This window comes from Pezoporus occidentalis, unplaced genomic scaffold (assembly GCF_034315485.1).
Source record: "Pezoporus occidentalis ecotype Australia unplaced genomic scaffold, CSIRO_AGI_Poc_V1 ctg244, whole genome shotgun sequence".
Lineage (NCBI taxonomy): Eukaryota > Metazoa > Chordata > Aves > Psittaciformes > Psittacidae > Pezoporus > Pezoporus occidentalis.
The window spans coordinates 525,180-553,126 of record NW_026914330.1 but is presented as its reverse complement, the minus strand read 5'-3'; the positions used below and the strand labels follow the sequence as shown (position 1 = coordinate 553,126).

Genomic DNA, 27,947 nt, shown 5'->3' with positions numbered 1-27,947 from the left:
CCTTGTGGGAAAGGACGTGAAAGTATTTATATGACAAATATGTAAAGAAAAGGGGAACAAGGACACTGATTTTAAGATGTGTCTCTAGCCATGCTAACGTGGCAGGACACATGCTCTGCCACAGTGGTAAGATGCCTTGGAGACGTCATTGCTACTGCTGGCAGTGGTGGAAGACAACGGCTCTATCTGACATAGTACACAGAAAATTACAGTTTTGCGGTATCACAGAATCATAGAATCATTTACGTTGGAAAAGACCTTTAGGATCACTGAGTCCAAGCCCACCACTGAACAATGTTCGTGCCACATCTATACCTCTTTTAAATCCCTCCAGGGATGGTGACTCAACAAATTCCCTGGGCAGCCTGTTCCAATGCTTGACAACACTTTCAGTGAAGAAATTTTTCCTGATATCCAACCTAAACCTCCCCTGGTGCAACTTGAGGCCATTTCTTCTTGTCCTATCACTTCTTGCAAAGAAACAAACATTTCCTGACTACAATTCATTTACTATGGAAGACTGGCGACCTCGTAGCAGCCTTCCAGTATCTGAAGGGGGTCTACAAGGATGCTGGAGAGAGACTCTTCATCAGGGATTGTAGTGATAAGGGGTAATGGGTTCAAACTTAAACAGAGGGAGTTCAGGTTAGATATCAGGAAGAAATTCTGGTGCAGCCTGTTCCAAGCTGCTACAGCAGGCCTGAGGATGTGCACCTTTGTCAGACAGAAAGAGGAGCCAGTTTTTGGAGTTTGTGCTAAGCCAAGGTGCTTCTAAGTGGCATGCTCAGTGGAAGTGTTGTGAAACAGCAGCCGTGACTTGATGGAGACCCACTGCCACTTGGTGACATGGGAAATTGTTCCTGCAAACACTCCTCTCCTTTCATACGGCTAAAACAGCAAAGGCGGGTACTTCCTCATCTAGCTAGACTGCAAATATTCTGTGGAATTTCAGGAAGTTCTTAATTGCCATGATCTCCTTTAGCAATTTGCTGCTAAGCAGTATTTATTTTTACCAATTTAAAACTGGCTGTTTCCTTTAGTTTCTTCTATTCTAAGAGACTGCAAACATCAAAAATACCTTCCTTTCACCCTCTCAGGCTCCTTCCTTCTGGAATAAATATCTTCCATAATGTTTGTTCCACAATTTGTTTTCCTTGGGAATCTATGTATTTATTCTTCTCTAGACTAAGTAGGACTAATCTGCTTATTCTCCTCTGACCTCATTTCTGACAGTCTGTGGTGTTGTTTCCCACTTCCCTGCTCTTCCCCTGCGGCCTGTGAGCGCAGTATTTCTGCTGAAAACAAGGAACGCGTCCTGCTCCTTCACATTGGCTGAATAAACAAAAAAATGACAATTTCACGCTGCTATTAGCATTAAACTCCTAATTAGACTCTGAAAACACCTTCCGTATTCCACGGCTGGTAAAGAGGGATGAATATTCACTTACTGCATTTCCAGCTTCAGCAGCCAGCCGGGCGGCGTATCTGGCGATCAGCCTGTGCTCCTCGTCCAGCCTGCCGGGGCTGTCCAGGACACTGCCAAGGAAAACCCAAAACACCCCATCAGTATCCGCCGCCTCCAGGTATTACTCATACCAGGGGATGATAGAGGAAAGGATGTATTATTGCAGCGACAGAGACGGGAAATAAAAAGAGTCACACTGGAAATAATGTAGATTATTCCCTTTTTCATTCTGCTTCTGCCTAGTAGTATTTTCTCCAGGATTCACATATTCCAGTTTTATATGATTAAAATGACTTGTTTTCAACAGTTCATAAACGCACATCAGTAGGAACAAATTTAATTTGTTTCTGAGGAGCTTTTTTGCAAACCCTTTTGGTTTATTCAAGGTAAAAAGGGGCAAACAGCTGAATAACCGAGAAAAGCTTTGTCCTCAGGAAACGCAGGATGACATGTCAGAGTCAGGATGATTTCCAGAGGGAAGAACAGGGGGAACCATGCTGACCTAAAAACAATGGACTATATCACTGAACAACATCAACTTAAATGCAAAGAACACTTTGTAAGTCAGCCTGACTTACACCTGACTTACTACCCTTACAACACCTGAAAGTACAAGATGTGGTGATGTGAGACTTGGTCTTTCACACCTCATATAGCAAAGGATGAAAGAGTTCCCTCTGCATTGCACTGCCTCAAGCTGACAGGCTGTAGCTAAGATGTCTTGGAAATGTTGCTGAAAGAGGTACTAAAAAAATATCTCAAATAATCATCAGCAGCAGCAGTGACAGCATCATGTGGTGAAAGAAGAAAGGGACACTGAATTCTGAAACAGAAAAAGGAGAGAGAGCAAATGGGGCAGATCCCCAGGATTAAGAAGTGAAAGGCACACAGGGATCTTTCTCACCTTTAACATGAGCATCATCTCCTCTGTGTGTGTTAATCGTTAACATGATCAGCCTAGTGTGGTCACCCCATCTAGTGTCTCATTAGTTTCTACAATTCACAAATAATTATCTTTTAAACTATACACATACAGGGGGACAAATGATACTTTTCAGGGTGTATTAATTGAAACCAGCTAACATTAAGATCCATGACCAGCTCAGTTTTGGTGCACAGTGGCCTTGCCACAGAGAATCAGCCAAATGAAAGAGCAACTTTTTAAGTCAACATCTAACCAAACTATTCAATAGTTGCTTGTTGTCTTGCTACTGCACAAAGATTTCTCACCACAGTCTTCCATTAACAGGGAATAAACTGAAAACAGTCCAGGTTTAATGTGGAAATGAGCAATGTGTTCCTTGTTGCAACACAGCCTCATGCTATGCATATGTTTCAGGTGGCATTCACAAGTACCACACTGGCTGCTGTAAATAACGCAGCGCCGTACTCGTGTGCGCCTGCAGCAAAATCTGGGGCCAGAATTACACCACAAGCAGCAGCAGAGGAAAAGAGATGCACACCCAGTGCACTGCAAAAGCTACTTTTATTACCACTTCACAAGATAATTTATATTTCTTTAAGCTTAATTTCACAGATTTATGTTTACATTATTCAGATTTCAGATTTATGTTTATCTTAAAGAACCAAATCTGTATTGCATTCATTATGTTTATTCTAAAAATGTAGATTTCATTTCATTTCTTTTTTGCAACACCAGATTTAACAACTTGATAGCTTTTAAGATCCTGAAAGTTTGCCAGATGATGAGTTTGAGATGATGTAGAAACATCAAACTGAATTTAATAGATATATGACTACAATTTACACAGATGGGTCTACAATGAGCATAAACAGCACTGCTACACTCCTGCGTTCAGCCTGCTGGATTAAAACTGAACAGAGCAACAGGAAGAACTGGTGAAAGGTGAGCTAAAACAGTGGGAAAACAGATTGAAGAGAAGAAAACCCAGAGTTTTACACCTGGCTTGATGAACTCCTCACACACCTTCATACTAATTCATTTTCTCATTTCTTTGTTTTGTTGAAGAACAATCTTTCCCATGCCACTTTCTGAATCTGACATTGGTTTTGTTTAGCTTTCCTCTGCAATTTTGTCTGTCAAAGTTTTTTTGTGCTTTTATAGGAATGCAGATCATCCATCCCTTCTGCCCTTTCCATAACCTGGCATTTCCTAATACCTCTCCCAGCTCCTGGACCTTTCTTGAAGAAAACCTGTAGTTAAAAAAATAGTAATAATAATTAAAAAAAAATTACTTTTGCAATCAGAAATATTTCCCAGATGGATACGAAATGGAGTTCCGGTACAGCTCCTGGCCCTCCTGCATATTCTTTAATATAAACCAGTCTGAACAGATGAACCACCAGTGCAGCCTACAGCTGCAGAGAGGGCATAAAACGCAATCTAACCAATACCCAGAACTCTTTACATCACTTCATGAAGGAAAACTCACTTTGCAGTTTTAATTTCTGTGGAGACATTGCAAAAGATTCCCGCCCTGAAAACGCTCCTGTGAGTGGCACTCCATGGAGCTCCCTGTCCTTTTGGACAACAGCAGCCCTGCAGGCTGCGAACCTTCCCCTGCCTGAGCAAGCCCCTTCGTTATCCAAAGCTACCTGTGCGGAACGGTCCTGGAGGAACAGCCAACACACAGACATGAGGACAGCAGCTCAAGAACAGGAAAGGCAGCAAAGGGAAAGAATAAGCCTGGCTTAAGGCCAGAGCTCAGAAGGGAGGACAGTACATGAGTGAGAGCTCAGAGATCTTCACAGCAGAATTTTGATAATAAGGCAATATTATAGACTTTGCAATCTTAAAAATACTGTGCCAGGTATTGTGCTACTTATACAGCACTGATTAGTCAGTTATTTCTTAAGCACTCCCGCTTCTTCCTTTGGAGATGCAGATCATAGCACATAGGTAATGCAGATGGAAGGGTCTGCCACGGGGAGGCTTTGACACTCACAAGGAAGCATCAATCTTGGGCCATTCCAGGTCTGTTGCAGAGGCACTGAGAAAATGAGACAGAACCAGACTGTTGGGAGCCACAGAACATGAGCACCCCGAGGGGAGAGAGAGAGGGTGAAGTGATGCTGATTTTCAAGTGTCAATGGAAATATCTGGGACAATGTGATGAACACGTGCAGGAAGCATCGCTGCTGCAGTCACCTTGTTCTAACACAACGTGTGCAGGCACAAAAGGGATGCTCTCGGCCTCTGCCCTCCTCTGCTGCGTGGGCAGAGATGCTGGGGCAATGTGATGAGCCAGTGAAAGAAACTGAATTGGCTTAAGAATGACCAGACAAAACAATAGCTTGTTTTTTTTGCCAGGGCTGTTCCCTGAGCCAGCTCAGCAGGTGGCTGCATAAACCCAGGAGTCAATAGAGTGGCGAGAGTGGGTGCACTGGCAGGATGAATGGGCAGAGGAGAAGCTAAAAACCAGCACTCTGCACTTTGGTCAGCTTGAGGCTGACCAAACCATGCCCATCAAAATGGGGTCAAATGCAGTCTGTAGAGAGAAAGGCAGTGCCCTGCTGTCAAACACTAACACAAAAATGAGGTTGGACAACAAAAGTATTGGCTAATGATGGGCAGTCAGTAAAGGATGTAAGAGACGATACATCATGGGGGCAAGTTTGAGATCTTAAGCTCCTTCCAATACTGCTTAGGAACTTATGATGCTGGGAAGTATCAGAGGACAGCAAGAGAAGGCATGGCTGATTCTTCAGCACTGACCTGAAGGGCCACATGGCCCAGGTGTCAACTGATGGTGAGACAAGAGTAAGGATCCTGGGGACAGAGTATCTTCAAGAAAAATGATCTTTTCCTTTTAAAACCAGGAGTGCTGCAGACAAGTGCAGTTCCAGAGAGTCAGGAATTTAAAAGAAACCAAATCAAACCAGCCAAGCAGCTAACCACCCATCCATTCACCTAGATCAACTGACCAAAAGTACACAACACAAATCCTGTGGCCAGTTGTCTTCTGCCACAAGTGCAGAATACACAAAAATGCTGACACTCCAGGTAGGGCTACTTCATTTTTGTGGTGAAAAGTGGAGCTGTAATAGAGGCCTCATGGGGCTAGAGATAAAGCAGGCTTGCTGAACTATGTGGAATGTAAGCTATGAATGTTGAGCTTAAAAAACATGTAACAAATGACTGCCCAAGTAATAAAGCACAACTTATCAGCTCCGTAAGCTTTCAAACTGTATATGGTGTCATCTGCTGCACTCCGCAGCTGTCTGCCTGCAGCACATCCTTTAGGGTGGGGATTTTTCATTATTTCTTCAAAAAGCACTTAACCAATTTGGCTTGTTGCCGCTAGAATACAGTAGGTAAAAAAAAAGTATACTATCATAAAATAAATGAAGCCCACTGAGTTCTGTTTGCTATATTCCTTCTGTAGCTTGGATGGACTTCTTGGTTGGAGGACAACAATGAATTAAATATTTAATATGATGAAAAATCTTAGGAATCTAGCTAGTCATGGCTTAAAGGCTCTCAAAGTTTGGCTGAAAGATAGGAAAGGACACTGAGTGATAAAGAGCAAAAGTAAGTATACACAAAATCAGTGACTGGCAGTGGAAAAAGGTAAGTTGAGATTCGAAGTAGGGCTCCTCTTTCAGAGTCATCATTTATCACTGGGACAGACTGTCAATGAAATGAGTGGCTTCTCCATCACAGTGTTCTCTGAAAGTTCTATTTTTAGAGAAACAAGGTATTAGGCTCAGCAGTTTAGCACAGGGATGAACAAGGGTAATGGCTTTAAACTGAAAGACGGGTGATTCAGACTAGATATAAGGAATTGTTTATGTTGAGGGTGGTGAGGCCCTGGCCAGGTTGTCCAGAGAAGCTGTGGCTGCCCCATCCCTGGCAGTGTTCAAGGCCAGGATGGACAGGGTTTTGAACAACCTGGTCTAGTGGAAGGTGTCCCTGCCCGTGGCAGGGGGTTGGAACTAGAAGAGCTTTTAAGGTCTCTTCCAAACAGAATTATATGGATAGGATAGGAGAGGATAGGATAGGATAGGACAGGACAGGACAGGACAGGATAGGATAGGATAGGCTAGGCTATTTCAGTTGGAAGGGACCTACAACAATCATCTAGCCCAACTGATGGATCACTTCAGGGCTGACCAGAAGTTAAAGCCTAGGACATTGCCTAAAAGCCTCTTAAATGTCCAAATGCCTGCAGACTGGTGTGAGACGACAGAGAAGATGCTGTAAAGGTCTTTTCGGGTCCTGATGGTTATGCTGCCCTGGCAGGAGAGGGGCTGTAAGGAGCAACTGGGCCAGAACTGCAGTCCCATACCTTGTCTCCAGCAACAGCCCAGAGCAGATACAAGCAGGAGAACAGAAGAGGGGAAGCAAAGTGACGGTTATTACAGGAAAACCTGTCTGTAAATGAGATTTACTGTTATCTTAGAGACAGTCTGTGACAGCTGGCTGGAGTGTACTTAGGATCTCCACACAACCTGTCAAAAGCAGACAGATATACTGTTATACCAGATTTCTGGGGCGGTGAGGGGTGAAGATCAAAAGAAGTGGCAATGGAGCACAGATTTCATCAGTCCCTTGTGCTGACTTGGAAGACACTCCCATGCACATTGAAACTAGTATTTAAATTATCTTCTTCATGTTTGGCTCCTTCAAGGAGTACACTGTTAGTCTTGTAATAGTACCAAGAGACTTCATTAAATTTAAGGACCTAAAAGGTTGAGAACCTCTACTCCAACCGGTTGTAACATGGCAGCTATGAGCTACATACAGTATTTCAATCTATCATATACTCTTGAAGATGCACCCCTTTGTATCTTGAAATCCTACAGCTACAGTAATTGACTGAAGGTGAGAGTATGGAATTCCTTATTTTTTATTGTCTTGTGGACAATATTATGGGCTTTCAGTTCATAGGAGGTGATAGTGATAATAACAGTGATTCACTACCAAGAAGAAACCTGACTTTCCCCAGAGATCTAGACAGCCAGAACACACTTTGCTATGTAGAGGGGAATACAAATTTTTACACAGCAGTGATGAAATAGAGCTCTCAAAGTATTATCCAGAGGATGACAACATGGATAGAGCAAGGCTTTTACACATAGCCTCCAGATCACTAAACCTCCTTTTCCTTTCCAGCACAGCTCTGGCTCTGTAAAGGCATAATTTAATCAGGTCCAAAAGTGGAAGATGGAAAACCTCTTAGCTACGTCCTGTGCTGAAATGGGAGAGCTGCATTTTGGGGCTTTAGGGTAGAATTTCTCTACATAGATACAGACAGGAAATAAAAACGTGCACAAATACTAAAAGGGAGATAAAACAAACTACTTCTTCAATGCATTAACTTTTTTTTTGTAGAGGCACAGACAGAAGCAGTCATATTCAGCAGGTCATGTTGATGGGATTGAAAGCGCTTGCTTGTTAGTCCAAGTAACAAATACTGTGAGAGGATGGGACATCTACCTGTGACTGCATTTGGGGAGGAGAGGTAAAAGCAGTAAACAGAAAGAACAGGTCGAGTTATAGGGTAATGCTGGCACAAGAATGAATGGGCATGAAGTGGCTGTGAAAAAATTAAGGTGGAAACTAGTTTTCTGCTGGTGAAACAAGATTCCAGACTGGTTATGGAGAAGAAAATTCTAACCTGTTTGGGATGATGTTAATCAGTCCATGTAAGGGATTCTGTACATTGTGAACACAGGGTGGGAATGGACACCAATTCAGACTTGCTATCTGATGGGGTTTGTGTGTGTGTGCATATGTGTTTGTGTATTTTCAGCATATTTTAGAGAATACCAAATACACTGCCTTCTATTTGTCAACTGAGGCCACATGCCTTTGACTAGAACATCCCTCCCCAGAGGAAGCAGCATTACTGTACCCATCACTGCTCCCGGAACACTCTCCTAACACTAACCGTGCACTGCTCTGCAGCTGGGTCACATAGGTGGCTATCAGTGCATGCTCATCCGCTAACCGGCTGGCAGCATCCAGGTTGCACCGTAACCTAGTGGCAATGAAGGCAAAAGAAAGCAAACAGAACATAAATACAAAGCAAATAATTAATGAACGTTAACGAAACAGTTAAAGATTAAAACAAACAGATGAGTAATTAAAAATGGAAACATGTTTCCACAAGTCACATGAAAAGGACACCTTCTGCAGTTAATGATTAAAACACAGATTGGAGACACATTTGGGTACCTAAATATGCAATGAATACAGCTGTGGAGCTTCCCTGAGCCTGCTGTCACTCTGGGAGAGTGGGATGGCCCTGAGCAACACGATCAAAAGCATCAAGCAGCCTCCGACATTTCCACCAGGATATGCTGTCTTCAGGGAACAGGGGAACAGGTGGCTGGGCATGGCCAAAGCCACATGGCTTAGGGATGGAGCCCTGGCCCCAACAGAACTTACCTTTTCACTGCCAGCAAACAGCTCTGAAAATCCCCCAAACCATGTCAAAAACGAGAACTGAACATTTCCAGCCTCTTCTCTTTCTCTTATATAACAGGTCCATCAAACAAAAATATGAGGAAGAGGATAAAAACCCCTAAAAAATCAGTAGCTGGTATCAACAGAACTAACCTCCAATAGGGATTCATTGAATGGCACAGGGGTTTTTTTTGGTTTCTTTTGCGGACTCATAAAAATAAAGGTACTATAGTTTTGAATATTCCTATGAATAGAAACTGAATGCAAGAAATGCCTATCAGAAGTAATCCTGCATAAACAACTATTTGTCTATATGATCGGATTAAAATATGCCGGTTTATACCACGCTTACGACAGCAGCATCTCAAAACCCCTGAGAGAATAAAAAAAAATTGTCTCCTTTTTTTTATTTCCCCCCCATATCCAGGGGAGGTTTTGCCTCCAGTATTCCAGTCTGCCTTTCCACCACATGAAATGGTGCATGTGTAGAGAAAGCACTACTCTCTGCTGTGAGTGGAAAAGTCCCATGCAGATGTGAGATCAGATTGCTACCTAAACAATGATTCTTGGACATATATCACTGTTACCTTAGCATAATATGCATTTCTTCCTAAAATACAAGCATACACGAAATTCCATTTTTCATTTCTATGTCAGGTATTCAAGCTGCTCTTTCATTTGATAAACTGCAGGTTATTCCTTCTCCACACATGTCCAGGAAGTATTTGTTTCAGAGCTCTAATAAACATGGCATTTATTGCTTTCAGCATCAATACACTTATACTATGAAAACAGAATCCTCATTTTTCAGGCATACAAACTCTTTCTTCTCTGTTATGTGCAGCAACATGTCAGAGAAGTCTGCCAGAAGCAGAATAAGACCTTATAAAAAAGAGGCAAATTGGAATTACCCACATTCTCCCCTCCGGGTAATGAGCAACCTTTGTAATAATGGGTTTGTAATAAGAAGGAGACTTAACATTAACCACCACACAGAAGAATTTTTAAGCAATCTACACTTGTGAAGCCTCACTACTGGCAAGTGCTGAAAAGCTTTATTTTAGATATGCTTTATAGCCGGCACATTGCTGCAACCACAACAATTAAGATTCCAAGACCTTTTTCGTTATACCTTAGTACGCATGCTTTTTTGAAAATAAAAAAAGTCCAGCAGAAATGACCACATTTTAAACTCAAAACGGTGGCAGCTTTAATAATGATTAGCATCCCTAGTTTTGGAAGAAAAATAAGAGTCAGATTAAATTAACGTGAGTCTGAGCACTGTTCCTAGCACATATCTGATTTTCCAGTTGCACTTCTGAACAGGGTAAGCTTGCCTGGCTGTAGCCCAGCCCCTCCAGAACATCACCCAGCAGTCTCCAAACCTCAGAACATGACAAAATGTAGAATTAAGGTGCATGCTGACAATCTCCTCTCTGCCTCCTGCCAGAATGGCACCGAGACAGTAGGAATCCCCTGCCTGTATTCTGGCTGCTTTACTTTGTTAGCTGCAGTTATATAAAATAATGGAAATACTAAAGATACAGTCAAATCACATTTTTGACTACCAGGGAGCTGGAGAAAGAGTCACTGGCAAGGGGGGGAAGCCCACAGTTCCTGATAGATCTGTCACCAAAAGAAGTAGATGCATCTGGGAAGAATTCATCGCTGTGTTTGGCAGGCTACATCAACTACAGCACACAGGTTATTCTCTCATTGAGGAATATATCTAAGTGTAATGGGCAAGAGAAAGTGCAGGCCTTAGGGTCATCCTGTGGCTTGCACTGTAAAAACCTTGTAAGTATACGCTTTGCTTTCACAGAGCAGAAGATTAAAATACAAAAGCCAGTGCAGGTAATCCTGATCAGCAAAACTCGCACAAAGACAAATTTCAGGGTTCAAAAAAAAAAAGCATTAAACACATATCCACTGTTCTCGTACCTGCCTGACTGAACATGCTGCTCTATATGCAGAAGGCAGACAGAATTTGTCCCCGAAAGCAGGGCCCTCATGGCAGTGCTAACTGTTATTCAAAGCAAGCAGGATTTAAGTTACGCTGACATGCACCTTTAACTCTCATTTCCAAAGGGCTTGCCTTTTACTGAATTCAGCTCCTCTGGGAAAGCCTGAGGTAACTATGGACAAGCTTAATTCTTTGTAAACTTTGTCAGTATAATACCTCCTGAGTGTTTGTGTAGCAATTAGTGCCCATTCAAAGCAGCTGTAGCATGTTAATCTACAGCTCAGCAGCAGTGTGGATAGAAAAAGCAAAACACGACAGTGCTACTGACAGGACTGGAAGAGAAATCAGAAACCTGATATATATATACACCTGTACCTTAAAAATTTATTTCATGCTGGTCTCAGTTAGGTACAAAATTGTTCGGCATATCCCTCTGCTTCCCCATCCCACCATCAATGCTCCCGTTGCATGTCATCAAACCTTCAACATCACCTGCCTACATCTCCTCATTTTCACATGAAGCAAGTGCAATCTCAGCAACATCAGTATACCCGAACTGCTCCTGGTGCCTTCTGCTGCCATGTGCCCTGCTTCACAAGCAGGAATTTACCTGCTGGCCACTCACAAACTGGGAACACTGAGCAAGGTGTGCGCTGAGCTTGGGATTGCCTGGGCTGAGACAGGGATCATAGAATCATAAAATCCTAGAATCCCAGGCTGGAAGGGAACTCAAGGATCATCTGGCCCAACCTTTTTAAGCAAAGCATGACCTAGACTAGATGGCCCAGCATCCTGTCCACTCTGTGTTTTGGAAGACTTTTTAGACACCCTTGATCAGCACTGTATTAAAACTGTTCTGAGGCGTTTCATTTCACTGGATGAAAAAAAGCCCTGTAACATCTCTGTTCAACAAAACACAGCTCCATCCTTCATTACCCGTGGCTCTTTTCTGAATGCCCTCTCACTAGATCCAAGCTTCACCCAGCCCTGCAGCACCACACAACCACGGCACAGCTCTTGGTCACCAGCCACTGAGTTACAGCTCCCAAGGACACTCACAATTGCATGTGTTGATTAGAACAAATTCTCCTCTCAGGCCTTGATAAACACAGTTCTGGCCCTCCCCGTAGTCTTTTTTTTTTTTCTCCAGTGAATCACTTGTAGTCAAAAGGCAATTTTGGAGCAGCCCAAGCCAATCATGAATTTGGATAGAACTTGTTAATTTTAGGCAACATGAAAATAACAAAACCTTAGGAATCGCTTCTCCATATTGCTCAAGCCATGTTGTTGGTGAACATCATGCAGATGTTTAGCCTCACGTTGAAACTGTTCCATCTAACACACTTAAATATACTGTTAGTGCCGCCAGCTGCTCCTGGACTTGTGATGTGTCTACAGCCTCCCTAGCATCTGCTGTCCAGAAGTCAAGACAGCACATCAGGTAGAAGCCACCACTACTGAATAATTTTCTGAGCTGTCCTAGACACGGTGCTCGTGTAACTACCAACCCCAATCACATCATCTCTCTTTTTTGTGGGAAGTTTGTCAATTTGCATTCAGCTCCTAATCCACTACAATTCCCTGGACACTTTTCAGCAATAGGCTTGTCTAGTTGGGTCATTCTCTTATTATTCATCCCTTTTGTTTTATTTTCCATCCCTCAAAGTTGTCTATTAATTTATTCCTGATTCACAGGACCATTCTGAATTAGTCGTGCCCTCTGGAGAATCCCTGGTATCTCTCTTGCAGTGTCAGTATGACATATCTGTATGCCCATTCCCTTTTTCATCATGCAAGCTGCAAACATATAAACCAAGTAATGCTGAACCGGGAACAGACCCCGTGTGGTCCTCCTGACATGTGCTCCCTCTTTGGTAGGAAAATATTGATATTTGCTTTCTCTGACTACAGTTTTCCAACTGGCGCTTCACCCACTTAACAGCAGTTTCAACCAGTCCACATTTACCTAGTTTATTTAGGAAAGTACCATATGGGATAGTGTCAAAAGCTTTATGAGTCAACACATTTTAAATTAGTGCTTCCCCCTCCTTCACGAGGCCACCCACCCAGGCAGAACCACCCGACTTCCACTCTGACACGATTTGTTTTCCATGTAGACATCTCAGCTATTTTTCTACGTGGGTATGGACTGATTGTTTTATAATGTGTTCAGGAACCTGTAGGTATCCCTTCCACTTTCAGACATGTATTTCAGCAAGATTACTTCTTTAAATAGCCTGAGAGCAGAGAAACGGCAATGTAGTCTCTTCACACCCCCTCTTCTTCCTCCTTTTTTTTTTCCATGATTAAAAGAGAAGTGGCTTGGTTCCTTGTCTGTACAGAAAGAGGCCCATGGCCAGCCGTGCCCATGCAGCTCAAGGATGGCCAGCTGCTGGAGACAAGGACACTCTGGGGTGTTTCTGCTGCAGATGCAGCCACAGCTGTATTTGTGCCTGAAGTTGCCTTTAAAACCTGAAGTCTGGGAAAGTTAACTGTTAAAAAACCCACTCTTAGTTACTTTCTATTTATCCTGCACTTTGAGTCATATTTACATCTTCCAAGACAATATTTTGACATCTCCCAGAATCACACACGGCCCTTAACGCAGCCTGAATTTGGTCAGCAGTCAAACACTCTGAGAGCTTCTTTAGTTTTGCTTTAAAAAAAAACGTATCTATCCGTGCTAGAGAAACTCAGAACTATACTATAACCACAGAATGTTTCAGTTTTCAGAAGATGGTATCAAGGACAAAATACCACCTCCCCCCAATGTAGCCACATGCTGCAACCAAGTTCTTCAAAGCACAACAGAAACATAATTTTGTAGTATGTTTCCCACACTTTTCATATAGCAATAGCCACCATACACAAAATCAGGTTAAATCATGGAAAGCAACAGTCAAAAGACAGCAAGAAATAATGTTAAACATGATTCTTCTGAGGGAAGAAGGGAAGCAGTATCAAGTGGGAAAAGAAAAATGAGGGCAGAGGGATCTGCGCAGAGATGCAGGACACTCCTCCATGTCCTGCTTCTCAGGGCTGATGGCTGAGGGTTTGGGTCTGACTGCTCAGTCGTGCCTGAGGCTCAAACACGGAACTGCACGTCATGGAGAATGGGGCTTGAATGCTTCATTGGCTCCTGCCCCAATTTTTACACACTAAGACTTGGCTCTGCAGCTTTATAAGCAACTCAATAAATTACTGAGGTATTTAAATGGTGCTTTTGGTGTCTTAAATTAATTTCTGTTCTGAAAATCTACCAGGAAAGCCAAGTAAAATAGACAATTAATTTTAAATCTTGTAATTTACAGCATGAAATCCTTGCAAATTTCTATTATGCTGGCTCACAACTTTGTAAATCTTTATAAAATTGCACGCTGCTGCTCTCACTACTGAACGGGGAAAGAGCTTATGAAAGAGCTGCCAGGATGTGATCTGGAGGGGGTCTCCTGTTTTCTGTTGCATTACTTTCCTCCATTATTGATTTAAATAGATGTTAAGGTCAAAAAGGGTAATTACTGCCATTCTCCACATGATACAGGCGATGAAATTCAGCACAGTAATTTCAGAATCAAAGCCATGCCTCTGTCTGACCTGCAGCACTTTGCTCAGACAGTGATATAATCTGGCTTAAAGATTAAAACTCATGGGGAAGCCACCACATTCTTTGAATATGCTAAACAACCTTTTAATTTCTTCAGACCCCTACCTCCAGCTATCATATGCAGGAAAGATGGTGGGGTACATATCCAAGCTGAAAACCACACAGTGTAATTATAGAGGGCAATGTAATGAAGTCCAGCAGCAGCAGCATGCCAGAAGGCAAAAGATGGTAAGGCTAGAAAAAAAATACTTGTAGGCATCTAGATATCAGTTTAAATAATAAGTACTGAAGCACACATTTTCCTTTGAAGCTGTTAGACTGCTGCATTTACTGACCCTCCTCTTCACCCTTCCTGCCTCCTCGCTGTCCTGCTCTTTCATCATGTTGTATTGTCATATCTTCACTGAGCAAGGTTACATGTGGGCTGGGATCTCCCTTATCCCAAGACAAAGAGATATTTTTATCCTTTTTCTATTTTGGTATTAAGTAGGTATATATAGGGTATTATGGGATGCAGGCTAAATCATGGTACAAGCATGCCTGGACACCCTGCCGACATCTATAGCAGCTATAGTATGTATCTATAACACCTATATATATTATATATATATATAACACCCAGGATCATGCTACTGAACTCTCTTCCCTAAATATTTTTGTAGCTGAAACTATGACTAAACAAGATCTAGGATCTCAGGAGGTCAGAGAGGTCTAAGAAGAAAAATATAAGAAAATGAATGTACTCCACCTGTGTCAAAGAAAAATGGCAAAGCAGACAGTAACAGTAGTTTCAGTCACTTTGAGGTAGAATTGGTGACTGGACAGCTAGAAGAAAATGTCAGAGAGATGAACATGGACATGGGAACAAAGGAGAAAAAAGGCACACTGGAAACTGTCAGAAGATAAATTAAGTTAGCCAAGCAAATAAATATCACTCTGGGTTACAGAACTTAAAAAACCCTGAGGGACAGCATCAGTGGCATAGATACGAAATACATCAATGCAGAGCTGGAAGTTTTTAGAGGTCTGATCAAAAAGCTCAGAACTACCCAGTTGTGTGCACATTTACAAACCCGGAGCAGGACAGAACTCAACGGGGTAACCAGTGGTACTGGAGACAGCAAAGTTAAAAGAGAAGAAACAAAAATAAAGGCAGGAGTATGAGGGACTACCAAGAGCTGATAATCAGTGACTTCAGAGCAGAAGACTGAAAAAAACAAATCCAAGTTAGAGATAGTGGAAATAAAACCTCTCAGATATGAAAAAAAAATGGCTTTTGATTACTGTCTAGGAGGGTGACATATCCCTTTCAACTTCAGATCTTCAGCTGCAAATAGTAATTTTCTTTTTAGGCTGTAAGCACATGTTTCACCTGACCAAATGCAGAAACCAGAAAAAAAGAATGCAATATTTTGTTGTATTATAGGTGATATAAATAAAGCATTACATAAAGCAAATACGGTGACTGCTTTTATAGGTTAGGTGGTTGAAAAGGAATTCTCTTTTAAAGATCCTTCTTAGATCAAGGGAGAAACTTTTGCCTCCCTAAACACCCACTACTGGAGGGTTCTTAACATGAGCTAGCTGTCTGCACTTCCTTTACAGTCAACGGGCCAGAAAACAGGCATTGCTAGACTGTTCTCATCTTAAAGTGGACATCCAAAGCAGGTCTGCTCTATCACTCCTCACAACAGTTTATTTGTCCACGTAAACTATGTAGGGAGCTTACTGCAGCTAGATTAGGAGGAAATGTCTCCACTGTAGACAACTGAATGTTAAGATAATTGTCACTCTTACATAGGACCTAGCAGCAGAGATGTATACAACCCTTTCAGGAAAAAACCAGAACGATCCACCATCTTTTCACATGATATATGTGTTAACGAGACTGAAGTTTAAATTCTAACATGGATCTGCAATGCAAAAGATGCTGCATAACCCACAGACTGACCATGGCTGCTGAGAAAACAAATGATGTAGAGGGGTATTAAAAGAGGGAAGTAGACATCACTAACCTAATTGAGAACAGGTTGTCTTTGGGAAGGCAATTACTGAAAGAAGAATAGTGCTTATTGAACACAACAGGAGGGGGGAAAAAGTCTAGTCCTTAAGTAATTTAAAACAAATTAGCCAAAACAAGTAACATTTAATGGGTTTGGCCTAGTCTTGCAGAAGAGACCTATTAATGTTCATTGATTTAGAAAGGCTCGCTGCCTGTAAAGATAAGAGAAAAACTGTGTTTTGTTGAATCATAGGTAAAAATATAGGCATGGTTGCATTAGAATTTTCCCATTTGTAAATGTCTCAATAAATGTACAGAATAACTGTCCCCATCATGTGACACAACACTATCGATCGGAGGGAAACATGCCATTGAATCAATTGGCTGTTTGAATTTGGAAACTTATATTTTGCAGGCTGAAAAAAAATTCACAGCTGAGCATGGCCACAGCTCACTTTTGTCCCAGAACTCCGTTCCTGCTAGAAAAAAAACTTTCTCTGACCTCATTCTGTCTACAGCATTTTAGAGACGACAGAAAAACTCCCTGCCTCATGCAAAATGTAGTTATTGAAATGCTGGGATCTGAAGAGTTCATTGCCCCTCTGGATGTTTTCCCACTGAAAGCAGAGCATGAGTAGGCTGGAAACGATAGTGGCTCCTCTGAGAGATGTGCATGGACTGAAGAGGAGCATTGATACGAGGGCTCCTTTGATTTGTCTGTTTTTCACACTTTCTTTCACAAAACCACTGAGCTCAGGCATTAAACCGCTGTTCTTTCAGCTCAGTTTTATTCCCAACAAAACAGCTGTCAAAGGAGGGTTATTTTCATGTTTTTAAGAGCATGAAATCACAAAAAGAGGTTTCCATCCTGCCCTGCTGCTTCAGTGGTGGCATTCTCTGTGTCCTGGAAAAGCAAGAGGCTCTGCAGTGCAGCTGGCCCTGCCCTGTCTTTTGACACTCCTTGTGCAGTAACAGATGGAACCATGACAAGAAACACAGAATCATCAAATCCTAGGATGGTCTGTGTTAGAAGGGACCTTAAAGCTCATTCAATTCCAACCCTTGCCACAGGCAGGGACACATTCCACTAGACCAGGTTGCTTCAAGCCCCATCCAGCCTGTCCTTGAACACTGCCAGAGATGGGGCAGCCACAGCTTCTCTGGGCAACCTGTGCCAGCGCCTCACCACCCTCACAGGGAACAACTTCTGCCTAAGATCTCATCTCAATCTCTCCTCTGTCAGGTTAAAGCCATTCCCCTTACAGGCCCTTGTCAAAAGCCCCTCTCCAAGGAGCTTCTTGTCGGCCCCTTTAGGCACTGGAAGCTGCTCTAAGGTCTCTCTGGAGCCTTTTCCAGGCTGAACAAGCCCAGCTCTCTCAGCCTGTCTCCACACCAGAAGCGCTTCAGCCCTTGGAGCGTCTTCATGGCCTCCTCTGGGCTTACTTCAACAGCTCCACGTCCTTCTTATGCTGCGGGCCCCAGCGCTGGATGCAGGACTGAAGAAGGGGGTCTCACCAGAGCAGAGTAGATGGGGAGAATCCCCTTCCTTCACCTGCTGGCCACAGCCTTTCCTCCCCAGGGAGGCCCTGGACTGAGAACTGCCTATTCTGTCTTCAGGAGCGAAATCATTGCCTCAGTTTTCACAAATAATTTAGTGCAATCCAGAGTTATGACTAAATTCCTCCACTTATTCAAAACACTGTCAGGAAAAACACAGAAAAGGCTTTTCGAACTAAAAATATTAATCAGTACAGACTGGTTTGGTTTTCACCACTGAGGTTCTGTGTTGGCTATACAGACAGCTATATCTAGCTATACCTATATGTACAGGAAACCCCATGAACAACAACTTTCTAATAGTCCGTAGATGCAACAAGAAAACTGCTGAAGCATTTATTTTGTTGCAACAAAATCATGTAGAAGTATCCATTTACCATTCCTTCCTACTTTGCCTTCTGATAAATTGATCCATATTTGCTTCACCTTTTGGTGAAAAAAAGTGAAGCCAATAAAAAAACCTTACTTTTGGATTAGCTCTGTAGTGGAAGCTGTAACATGTTAGCCCAAAGGAAGAAAGCTCGATAGTGGTATAAACAAATGCAAAATGCTCTTCAAAACAGAAAGGATTTAGGCAGGATACTACCTTTTGCTCATACTATAATAGCACTATCACATAAATTATATATATTTCTAGCAAATGCCATTGTGCTTTGCTGACGCCCTCTGATTCTTTTTCAGCACAGAGGACATTCAAAGACAGGTTGAGCTATATCCTTCCTGTTTTCAGGATGAATTTTGTGTCCACAGACAGGCAAACATGTACCTTCTAACACCTTCATCTGTTATTTATTCCAGGTATATAAAATAAAATCAATTTTAGGAGGGAATCTGTCTTTCAAAAAGAAGCCATGCTGCTGACAAGTGGCCATTTTGAGCAGCTTCTGCACATTAAAATGCAGATCCAAACCTCATCGAGCTCACACAAAGCAACCCCAGCAACCTTGCTATCCTTATTTCATGCTGCCAAGATGTGACTGTGCCTCCAGCTAGGGAAATGAGGCCCTTAATTTTAGTCAGTGATGATCTTCTACATCATGGATTAACCTGGCGCATCAGTAACTGCAATAAATCTCAGGGAAAACATTGTAATCAGACATATGGGAACTGACAAACAGAAATAAAGGACATTTTTAAAGGGGAGAAAACCTGTTTCTCTCGCCTTACGTCACTCCATCATTAACTGTGGACACCTGTACATTTTCCAGGTTTAAAGAAATGAAGGATACAAAGACAACACAGATGCATGCTTCTGTGCTCCTGACAAACTAGATGATAGATGAACCCATAATGCTTCAAAGTATTCAGTGGTTCAGTCAGTGGACTAAAAGGTCTCAAAATACTTGGAAATATTCTACTGTATATGGATGGGCGTATGCTGAGGCAAATAGAGTCTCTTTCAAGCTGAGACAAGAGCCAAGTATTTTAGCTTTCATGCTTACTACTAAATCCATGTATCCTGTATCCAGTTTGACTGGCAGTATGGAGTGATTATGCAGAAGTTAGTGGACCTTGAAGTGCCCTTCCGTGCAAGGCTAAAAACTCCTACAACTTGATATATTTTGAGGTATAAATACCTGTAACCTAGCAGTCAAATCATATCTCTACCTCCCTTAATAAACAACTAATGCTCCTTTAGCATCACATGTTCATCTTTTCGATACTTTCATAGCTCTCTCTTAATTACTTTTGCAGTGTTGCCATATTCTTTTTGAAATATGTATACTTGACCATAGCCAAAGTTTTAGCAGTATCAAGTAAAACCTGGAAAGCAGCATTTCTTTGGGATGTGTGGACAGACCCTCATTAAGATAATCTATGCTACTTTAGATGTACTTCTCAGTGTAGTTCAACTCAGTCGTGCCAGCAGGCAAGACTTGCAGAGACAGAAACAACTGGGATCAGACGAATGTATAATCTGAAATGGCTTTCACTGATCTCTCTGTGTAGAACCTCAGCTGAACAGAGAAGCTCAGATGAAGACCTGCATTTCTCATTATGTGATTAAAACCAACCCAACCCTGACTAGACTTGGACAGGTGTACATAGCCACTATAACTAGATGTTTTGTAAAGAACAAAGGCACCAAGCAGAGTCTGAATGACAATACCTTTTGAGAGATGTGTGTGGGTCCCACTGTGAGCCTCAGGTGCATCCCCAGGGGCTTGTTGAGTGGTTATGGAGAAGTGTGCTTTCTGCACGCTGAGAGCCTGAGGAGCTGGAATGATGGAGGCAAACATTACTACCTGAACCTGGGGCAGCCTGTCTGCTCCCCCCATGTCCAGGACAAGATAAATACCCCATTTCTTTTTTGGAATAAGAAAGTATTGAGAGAAGAAGTCTCCTCCCATGAACTCTTGCAGAATCTGCTAGATGAAGTAACCTTTTGCAACAGTGGGATCCTTGAAGAGGGATGAGCCAGGACTTGGGTAAGAGCCTGGTACTAATGTGGGTATTGTGATCACAGATGATGACATCTACCATGTATCTGCTGCCTGTGAGTTCTCCTAATGCCTGACTAAAAATGAAAGAAAGATGATATTTGAAAGATGATATTTGAAAGATGATATTTCTAAAGATTGGTTCTTGGACTGGTCTAGCGCCATTCCACACTTCTGTGAGTGTGTCGCCTCTAAGGAAGAGCAAACTGTAGATAAAGGATGACATAACAATAATTTTGCAGAATAATTTATTCCAATAAACACCATTTCCCTGGTGTTTATTGGAATAAATTTTGTTTGTTACAACTTCTTAGCCCTTGCTGGGGATGGTATTTGTAAAGTATGAGTGCTATAAAATTCTTAATCTTGAGTTATCTCAGCGTAGCCTTTGAATTGCTGAGGGAATGGCTTATTTATCTGAGTCTAGAAAAGTTCTGTGCTTTTAAATGGCAAATAACCTATAGTTACTCGAATGTTTTTCAAAACACAAGCTGCTTGCAATCAACTGGTATGTTGTTCAGTAATAACTGTGACCAAGGACCGTCCTCAGTGGCTGAAGCAGCACAAAATAACATTCTTGTTATCTTCCAGTCTTATTTGATGATCTCACTTTGCTCCCTTTTACAGCTGTGTGAGGCCTGAGTTAGCAAATGATTCTTACAAAGAACTTTTTAAGCAAGTGTTGGTAGCTGACAGTTTACGGGTGCATAGAAATAGATGACATGCTATACATCTAAACAGGTCTGATTTCTTCAAGTCTTATCTTTGGTCTACCTGATCTTGTCTTAGATGAAAGACAACAACAGAGACCTTGCTTCTTTATAAATCCTCCAAGCTAAAGGATGCTGCTGATTCAGGTATGTCTGCATTAGTCAAAATACAACCAAAAAGCAATTTATTTCCCTTGATTACTGCAGTTTCTATACCCAATATATTCTTGTGATCAAACCCAAATCTATGCATGTTTTTACCCACATCAGAGAAGAGAAAGAATTCTTTAGCTGCATGCCTTTGGGACAGTGTCTCCACATAAGAAGCATGCAGATCCCTGCAACTCATGCAGCGGAAGAATATGGGACTGTAACACCAAAGTGGACTGCTGGTGCAATTCTGGCCATCCCACATCAAAAAGAAATGAAGAAAGAAGAGTACTGATAAGGAAAACTAGCATGATCTGATTTACAGATTACCTTCTGTGCAAGGAAAAATTAAGTAGACAAGGATTCTTAGACTAGAAGCAGGTGGGATATAATCAACCTTCGTCAGCACGAAGAAGGTGAACAGATGAATGTTACGATAAAAAAGGAGTTTTCTTCTCATAGGAGGTTATAACTGAATTGTAAAACTCACTTGTGGATGCTGGATTTACAAAGCATTGGTCTCTCTATATACTGTAAATCAGGAAGAAAGTGGATGAGTGCTGCAAGATGGGAGCAAACACAAAAGCCAAGAGCAAAATTTCACTTACTGACTTGATTTACTGCTTGTAATCTTGCCTAAGCATCTGCTGCTTGCCATCATGGGTGATAGGATACAATATCAGCACAAAATTCTTCTACCTTAAATCCCTGACAATATTATGGTCTTGTCATAATCCAATTAGTATTTACCTTCAGTGTTACTTTACTACTAATACCTACTTATCGTAAGCTGTTGCTTTTCTTTCTCTTCATTATACCATATAAAATTGCTGTTCTCCTTTTCCTTATGTCAGCAGTGCATTGCAAGGTCTACATGGCCAAGAAAACAAGCAGAAGGTTCAGGCATTTTTCTTAGCATTTTCTATGGCATCACCCTTCTCAAATTAAGGAAATAGGTAGGCTAGGCCTTGTCTACAGAGGAACAGAAGCACAGCTGTTAGATGATAGAGTACAGTACAGTACAGTAGAGGCTGTAGTGACAGGACAAGGGGTAATGGGTTAAAACTTAAACAGGGGAAGTTTAGGTTGGATATAAGAAGGAAATTCTTTCCTGTTAGGGTGGTGAGGCACTGGAATGGGTTACCCAGGGAGGTTGTGAATGCTCCATCCCTGGCAGTGTTCAAGGCCAGGTTGGACAGAGCCTTGGGTGATATGGTTTAGCCTAAGGTGTCCCTGCCCACGGCAGGAGGGTTGGAACTTGATGATCTTAAGGTTCTTTCCAACCCTAACGATTCTATGATTCTGTGATGATGTGATAGATGTATCTTGAATGAGTTTCTTTCCATTGACGTTCCTACAGAATATTCAGTGCTAAGTTCATACTTTGCATGAGCCTGTCTGCTAGCATTTTGTAAAGCAAGAAAGACAGAGATACTTGCTGTGGATAATCTTGAATCAAGCTTCACTGTCCCTGTCTTCCAGATCAGATATGATTTTTACAGACAACACAGTAGACACAATCTAAGAAAGAAATCTCCAAATGAGAAGAAGCAGAGGAACTAATGGTTTCTGGGACCATGTTATTCCAGGAGACGAAGAAGTGCCTATCTTACTCAATGACCAGCACAGAAACTTGTCACGTACTGGAAAAAAGGTGCAATGCTGGTGAGTCAGAACACAACAGAACAGTATCAGGAAGCTCTTCCTGCCAGGCAGGCAAGATATTCTGCTGACTGCGAAATTAAGAGATTTTTTAAATGTATTATCCAGTTTGGATTAAGAAAATGGGAAAAGATGGTTAAACAAAGTAGAAACCAAGGAACTAGGTGATCACTATCCACATTAACTCTTGCTCTCAAGTCAGGACTGACTGAGGATTGTACCATTCTATGCTGTAAGAACTTTTACGCAAGAGGACGAAGAGGCTGCAGGAGAACCTGGCAAACATTGCTACTCTGGAAACATTTCAAGCTTCCATGCACAGAGGACATGCATGCCTAAAAAGCAGGATTTCCTCTGACAGAGATCTGAAGACAACTGTTGTCTGCACTACAGCAAACAAATGTGGCCCCCAAACAGAGGCTAAAAGACCTTGCCCATCAGGTTGCCTGGAACCCAAGAAATGAGGAGGTGTTATGGGTCATGTTTCTTAAGGACTGCCTACGTGAATACTCTGTAAAGCACTGGCTTTAGGAATCATCTGCTCTCTAAGTGGCTCTGCTTCTAACTCAGTAAAAGGCATATTTCATAGAATCATGGAACAGCCCATGTTGGACAGGACCTCACAAGATCATCTGGTCCAACCTTCTGTGGAAAAGGGAGCCTTAAATAAGATTATCTAACATCTTGTCCAATTTCATCTTCAAAACCTGCACTGATGGGGACTCTACCACATCCTATATTTAAAGTCATACAGTGTATTGCATGTTGTGTGGTGTTTGTAGACACTACATGGAATGATTTACAGATTTTGAAATAATTTTAACATAGCCAGTTCAAACCTGCATACATAACTGACTTATTTTGACAAGGAAAGTAGAAAGAGAGTACATGGATCTTTGCTTAGTTCTGTTTGAAGGACTGCTGCTGAAAACGAAGGATCTGGCTTCACTCCTGAGTGCCACCTTGTCACTAAAACAGTGACAGTTCAGCTTCTGGGGAATATTCACTTCATTCATTCATTCATTCATTCATTCATTCATTCATTCATTCATTCATTCATTCATTCATTCATTCATTCATTCATAGCTTTGGACAAGTGAAGTCTCCAGCAAACCACCTTGCTATTCTCCCAACATGTCTTAAGAAAGAAAAGTGCAAATACACAATACAGCTAGTTTTTTTCATGTTTACATATGTACATTCATACAATAACTTACGTATGTACAGCTAAGTAAATGTAACCCAAATTAAACTCAAACCTAAATGCCTCTTGTAGACATGGGCAACTCAAGAGAATTTTGGCAGTTTAGCTGTGTTGGGGGGGAGAACAACACAGCATTCTTGTTATGTGAGGTATCTCCAGCAGAACAGAATAACCCTTTGTAAGCAGAGGACCTACGATACAAGATGACCAGCCTTTCTCATAGCAACTTTGGAAGTAACACTCTATGAAAAACAAAGACCTTTTTAGCTCTCTTTATGTGTTTCTTCAGTCGCAGTCATGTAGTAACATCTATTCCAATAAAAGAAAATCACTCTTGGGAGAGAACAACATGAAGTACTGCAAACAATTCCTTCTGTTATGAATGCTGCATACACATTTTGAAGTAGAAGTCTTATTTGAAATATCTTAGAAGACTCCCAGGGATACAAAATCCACACTCTGTATTGGTTTTGCTTCTCACAGAAATGAACAACCAATGTTGTGAGGCATGCATACCTTTTTGTCGGTGTAGGTGCTCCAGAGGACATGTGGGTCACCATGGTGTCATTCATGTTAGTCAGAGGCCGAGGAGGACTACAACAGAAATATTTATTCCAGTTAGTTATTTGAAAAACCCAAAAAGGAAACAAAACCAGCACTAGGGAAAAATAAGTCACTGTGCTCTGTGACAACATCAGACCAAAGAGCAGTGGCAGAAACAGCTTTGCACAAAGACACTTGAAAAGCTTGGTTTAGTCTAGTATAATTGCTTTTCACAATTCATGTGTTACACTAAAATGAAGATAAAACTAACCTTTGTCATTACATAATTGACTTTTGGCACTTTCTAGTAGTTCAAGCAAATGTGGGAACCATTCAAATTAGGGCAATTATTTGAAATGTTTAAAGAAATTAAGTAAAGATTTATTATAACCAGCAATCATTTATACAACAACCACACACATCACCTGTTTGGGTTTGATTTTATTTAAAGTTAGTTGGAAAAAACCAAATGGGTAGAGCCTCATGTTCCTTACTGCCCTATAAAATACAGCATCGGACTGATGCTGCCATTATTGGTGTTTTTAAACCCTTAGAGTTTCCTGGTACCACACTGCTGTGGCCACCCAGCCCATGAGTGCTTGTGACTGCAGTGAGCAGGAGGACCCAAGAGCCCAGACAGGATGTTCCCAGGCAGCTCAGCTGGTGAATTCAAGGTGCTGGGAGAGAAGAACTAAAGCAGCTGCTATCAGAGAATCAATATTTGCCTACGCTTACCCTCCAGTGATATCCAAATACATCCATCATCCTTTAAAATGAGACTCACAAAAAAGCATAGGGTTGCCTGTGTACAGATAAAAGCTCAATTTGCACATCAGACAATGCAGTACCTGTGCAGAACACAATGGAGAAAAATGCCATGCTTCCCTACATGCTTCCTTGGATCATAGATTGAAATCTTCATAGGTTTATATTTACCATCATCTTAGCATTCACTTTCGTATAATGAATCATGGAATGGTTTGGTCTGGAAGCAACTCTTGAGCTTATCGAGTTGCAACCCACCTACCACAGGTGATAGGGATACCTTCCACTAGACCAGGTTGCTCAAAGCCCTGGTCTAAACGAACCTGGCCTAAATCTTTTAGTTAGATTTACTAATCTAAATGATTTTTTAATCTAAATTTTTAAATGTAAATTTTAAATCTCTCAGTTCAATTTACTGCAGGTAATACTGAAATGAATCCCTGCCAGCTCCAGTTTTCTACAGCATAGCCAGGCAGTGTTTGACCCAACAGCATCCACAGCTTTCACCTTCCCTGACATTCCCAGTGTAGCTGCATGGAGCCTGCTCCTGTTCCAGATGCATGAACACCAGGAATTGCCTTAAGAGTCATCAGCTGATTTTACTCCAAATTTTCAGAACCCAGTAATCCAGTGAATCAAACAACTGTTAAAGAAAATCACCTGGCTGTCAAGCATATAAAATCACAAAGAATATACTCCCTGTATGTCTATACTCCCTGTATGTCTTCCTGCATCCCTTCTCCATGGAGGATTTGAATTCCAAAGCACTTCAGTGCTCAGCCCTCACTCAGACCAAATTTGCCCAGAGATAACTATGCTGCATGTTTAATGTTAATATTGTTCTAAATATAACATCATAACAAGAAATTATTTGGCCATCAGATACGTACTGAATGTGCTCCTTTGGAAAAGGAACTTGTCACTATAGAAAATAGCAGACATAGGGTTACAAAAGTAGAGGAAGACGACAGATGTGCCATACCGTGGCTCATTTGGAATCCATTCCTTTTGCTAGTGAAAATATCAATTCATTCTGTGGTAACAAGCACTTAATTAGCAGTCCTTTCCCTCTGCCCCTTTATCTCCCTACTTACTTCTTCTTGACCGAATGCAAGGAATGCTCTGCTCACATCTACACTGCAAACCTCTCCTTTTCCCCCAAAGATTCATTACCAGCTTGCATTCTCCTGCCCTGCTCACCACAAAACAATCTGGCAGCTGTGAGAGAGGCAGCTACAATGAAAAGCTGCTTTTGCAAACTGGTATTTTTCAGCAGCAGCAGCTCCCGCTTCACCGATTCTGGATGCATTAGCTGGGTTTTTTCCTTTGGGAGGACAGTTTCCTTAAACACTGTGCTCTTAGAGAAAACAAATACCACATTGTATTCCCAATAATTTTAGGGTAAGAGAATTTAAACTGTGGTGATGGAGGGGATAATGGAAGATCCTGCCAGAGTGGGTCCAGCAGTGTGCTGCAGCCTTCACTGACTGCGTGGGGATGCGGAGCATATGGAGGACAACACACAGACACCCACCCTCTGTGAGCCTCAAGTGCAGTGTGAGCTTTCACAGGATTCATTCTACTTTAAGTAACAAATTGTACACGGGGGCACATTTTCCACTGTCCCACAGGTGGGTCTACCATTCTGAGGGAAGGGTAATTCCTTATTTTATTATAATATTACTTTTATACGGCTCTTTCAATGAGAAAGTGGATGTAATTCGCTGTTTGCAATCTGGTTTTAGTATCAGTATGAGACATTTCCACAAGTTCCTTCCAGTTCTGTAAATACCAGTGTCCTTAATTTTCCAGCTAAACCCTTGCTAACAGTGATAAAGGCAAAGAAAAAAAAAAAAAAGGAACATCTGCTTCAAAGATTTCTAATAGCATAATTCTGTCTTCTTTATTACACACAATAAAGCCTTTCCCAGTTCAGAGAATTTCTTGAGGCCATTTATACATTTTCGGGGAATATCTTTTTAAAAAACTGTAGCTCTGTCAAGATGGCACATTATTTTCTTGTACAACCACGCCAGAAGAATACTGCTCATGAAACCAGGTGGATGCTGTAACCACCTGCACAACACTGCTGGAGTAATAAGAGCTGCTTTGATGAACCTGGGACTTTCAGTGCTGGTCACCCTTATTTTACCAGGACTTCTAGTTTAAAAGGAACACAACAGAATTCCCCTTCCGAGATGCTCATGACAGTTGGCATCTGCTGTAGCCTATCACCATAAGAGAAAAAGAGACAAATACTCTTGAATCAGCTACTAAGGACAGACTTTTCTGCCTTAATAATCTCACCAGAAAACATCACTGCCTGGACACCTGAGGTGGGAGAAATTCCCAAGTCATTGCTGGCAGAGAAACTAAGAGGATGAACTCAGAAGCAGTAACTTCTGCCCACAGTGTAGCTGAGATATTAAAACAACTGAGGGACTTGGATGCGTATCAAGAGCAGCTTACAACTTTCTTTCAAAACTTT

General features: G+C 41.7%; 1 protein-coding gene across 12 annotated transcripts in view; it reads right to left on the bottom strand.

The window, feature by feature from the left end:
* Positions 1–27,947, bottom strand: part of DTNB (dystrobrevin beta) — a 199,838-nt gene that overhangs the window by 87,722 nt on the left and 84,169 nt on the right. For 8 of the 12 annotated variants that reach the window (XM_062622632.1, XM_062622631.1, XM_062622640.1 and 5 more), the window contains 3 exons: positions 24,668–24,745; positions 8,341–8,430; positions 1,449–1,536 (listed from right to left, as the gene is read on the bottom strand). In XM_062622632.1, the coding sequence (XP_062478616.1) occupies positions 1,449–1,536; positions 8,341–8,430; positions 24,668–24,745 (256 nt within the window). Of the gene's footprint in view, positions 1–1,448; positions 1,537–8,340; positions 8,431–20,094; positions 20,203–24,667; positions 24,746–27,947 lie in introns of those variants that run through there. The other 4 variants (XM_062622637.1, XM_062622638.1, XM_062622639.1 and 1 more) reach the window with 2 other exon arrangements.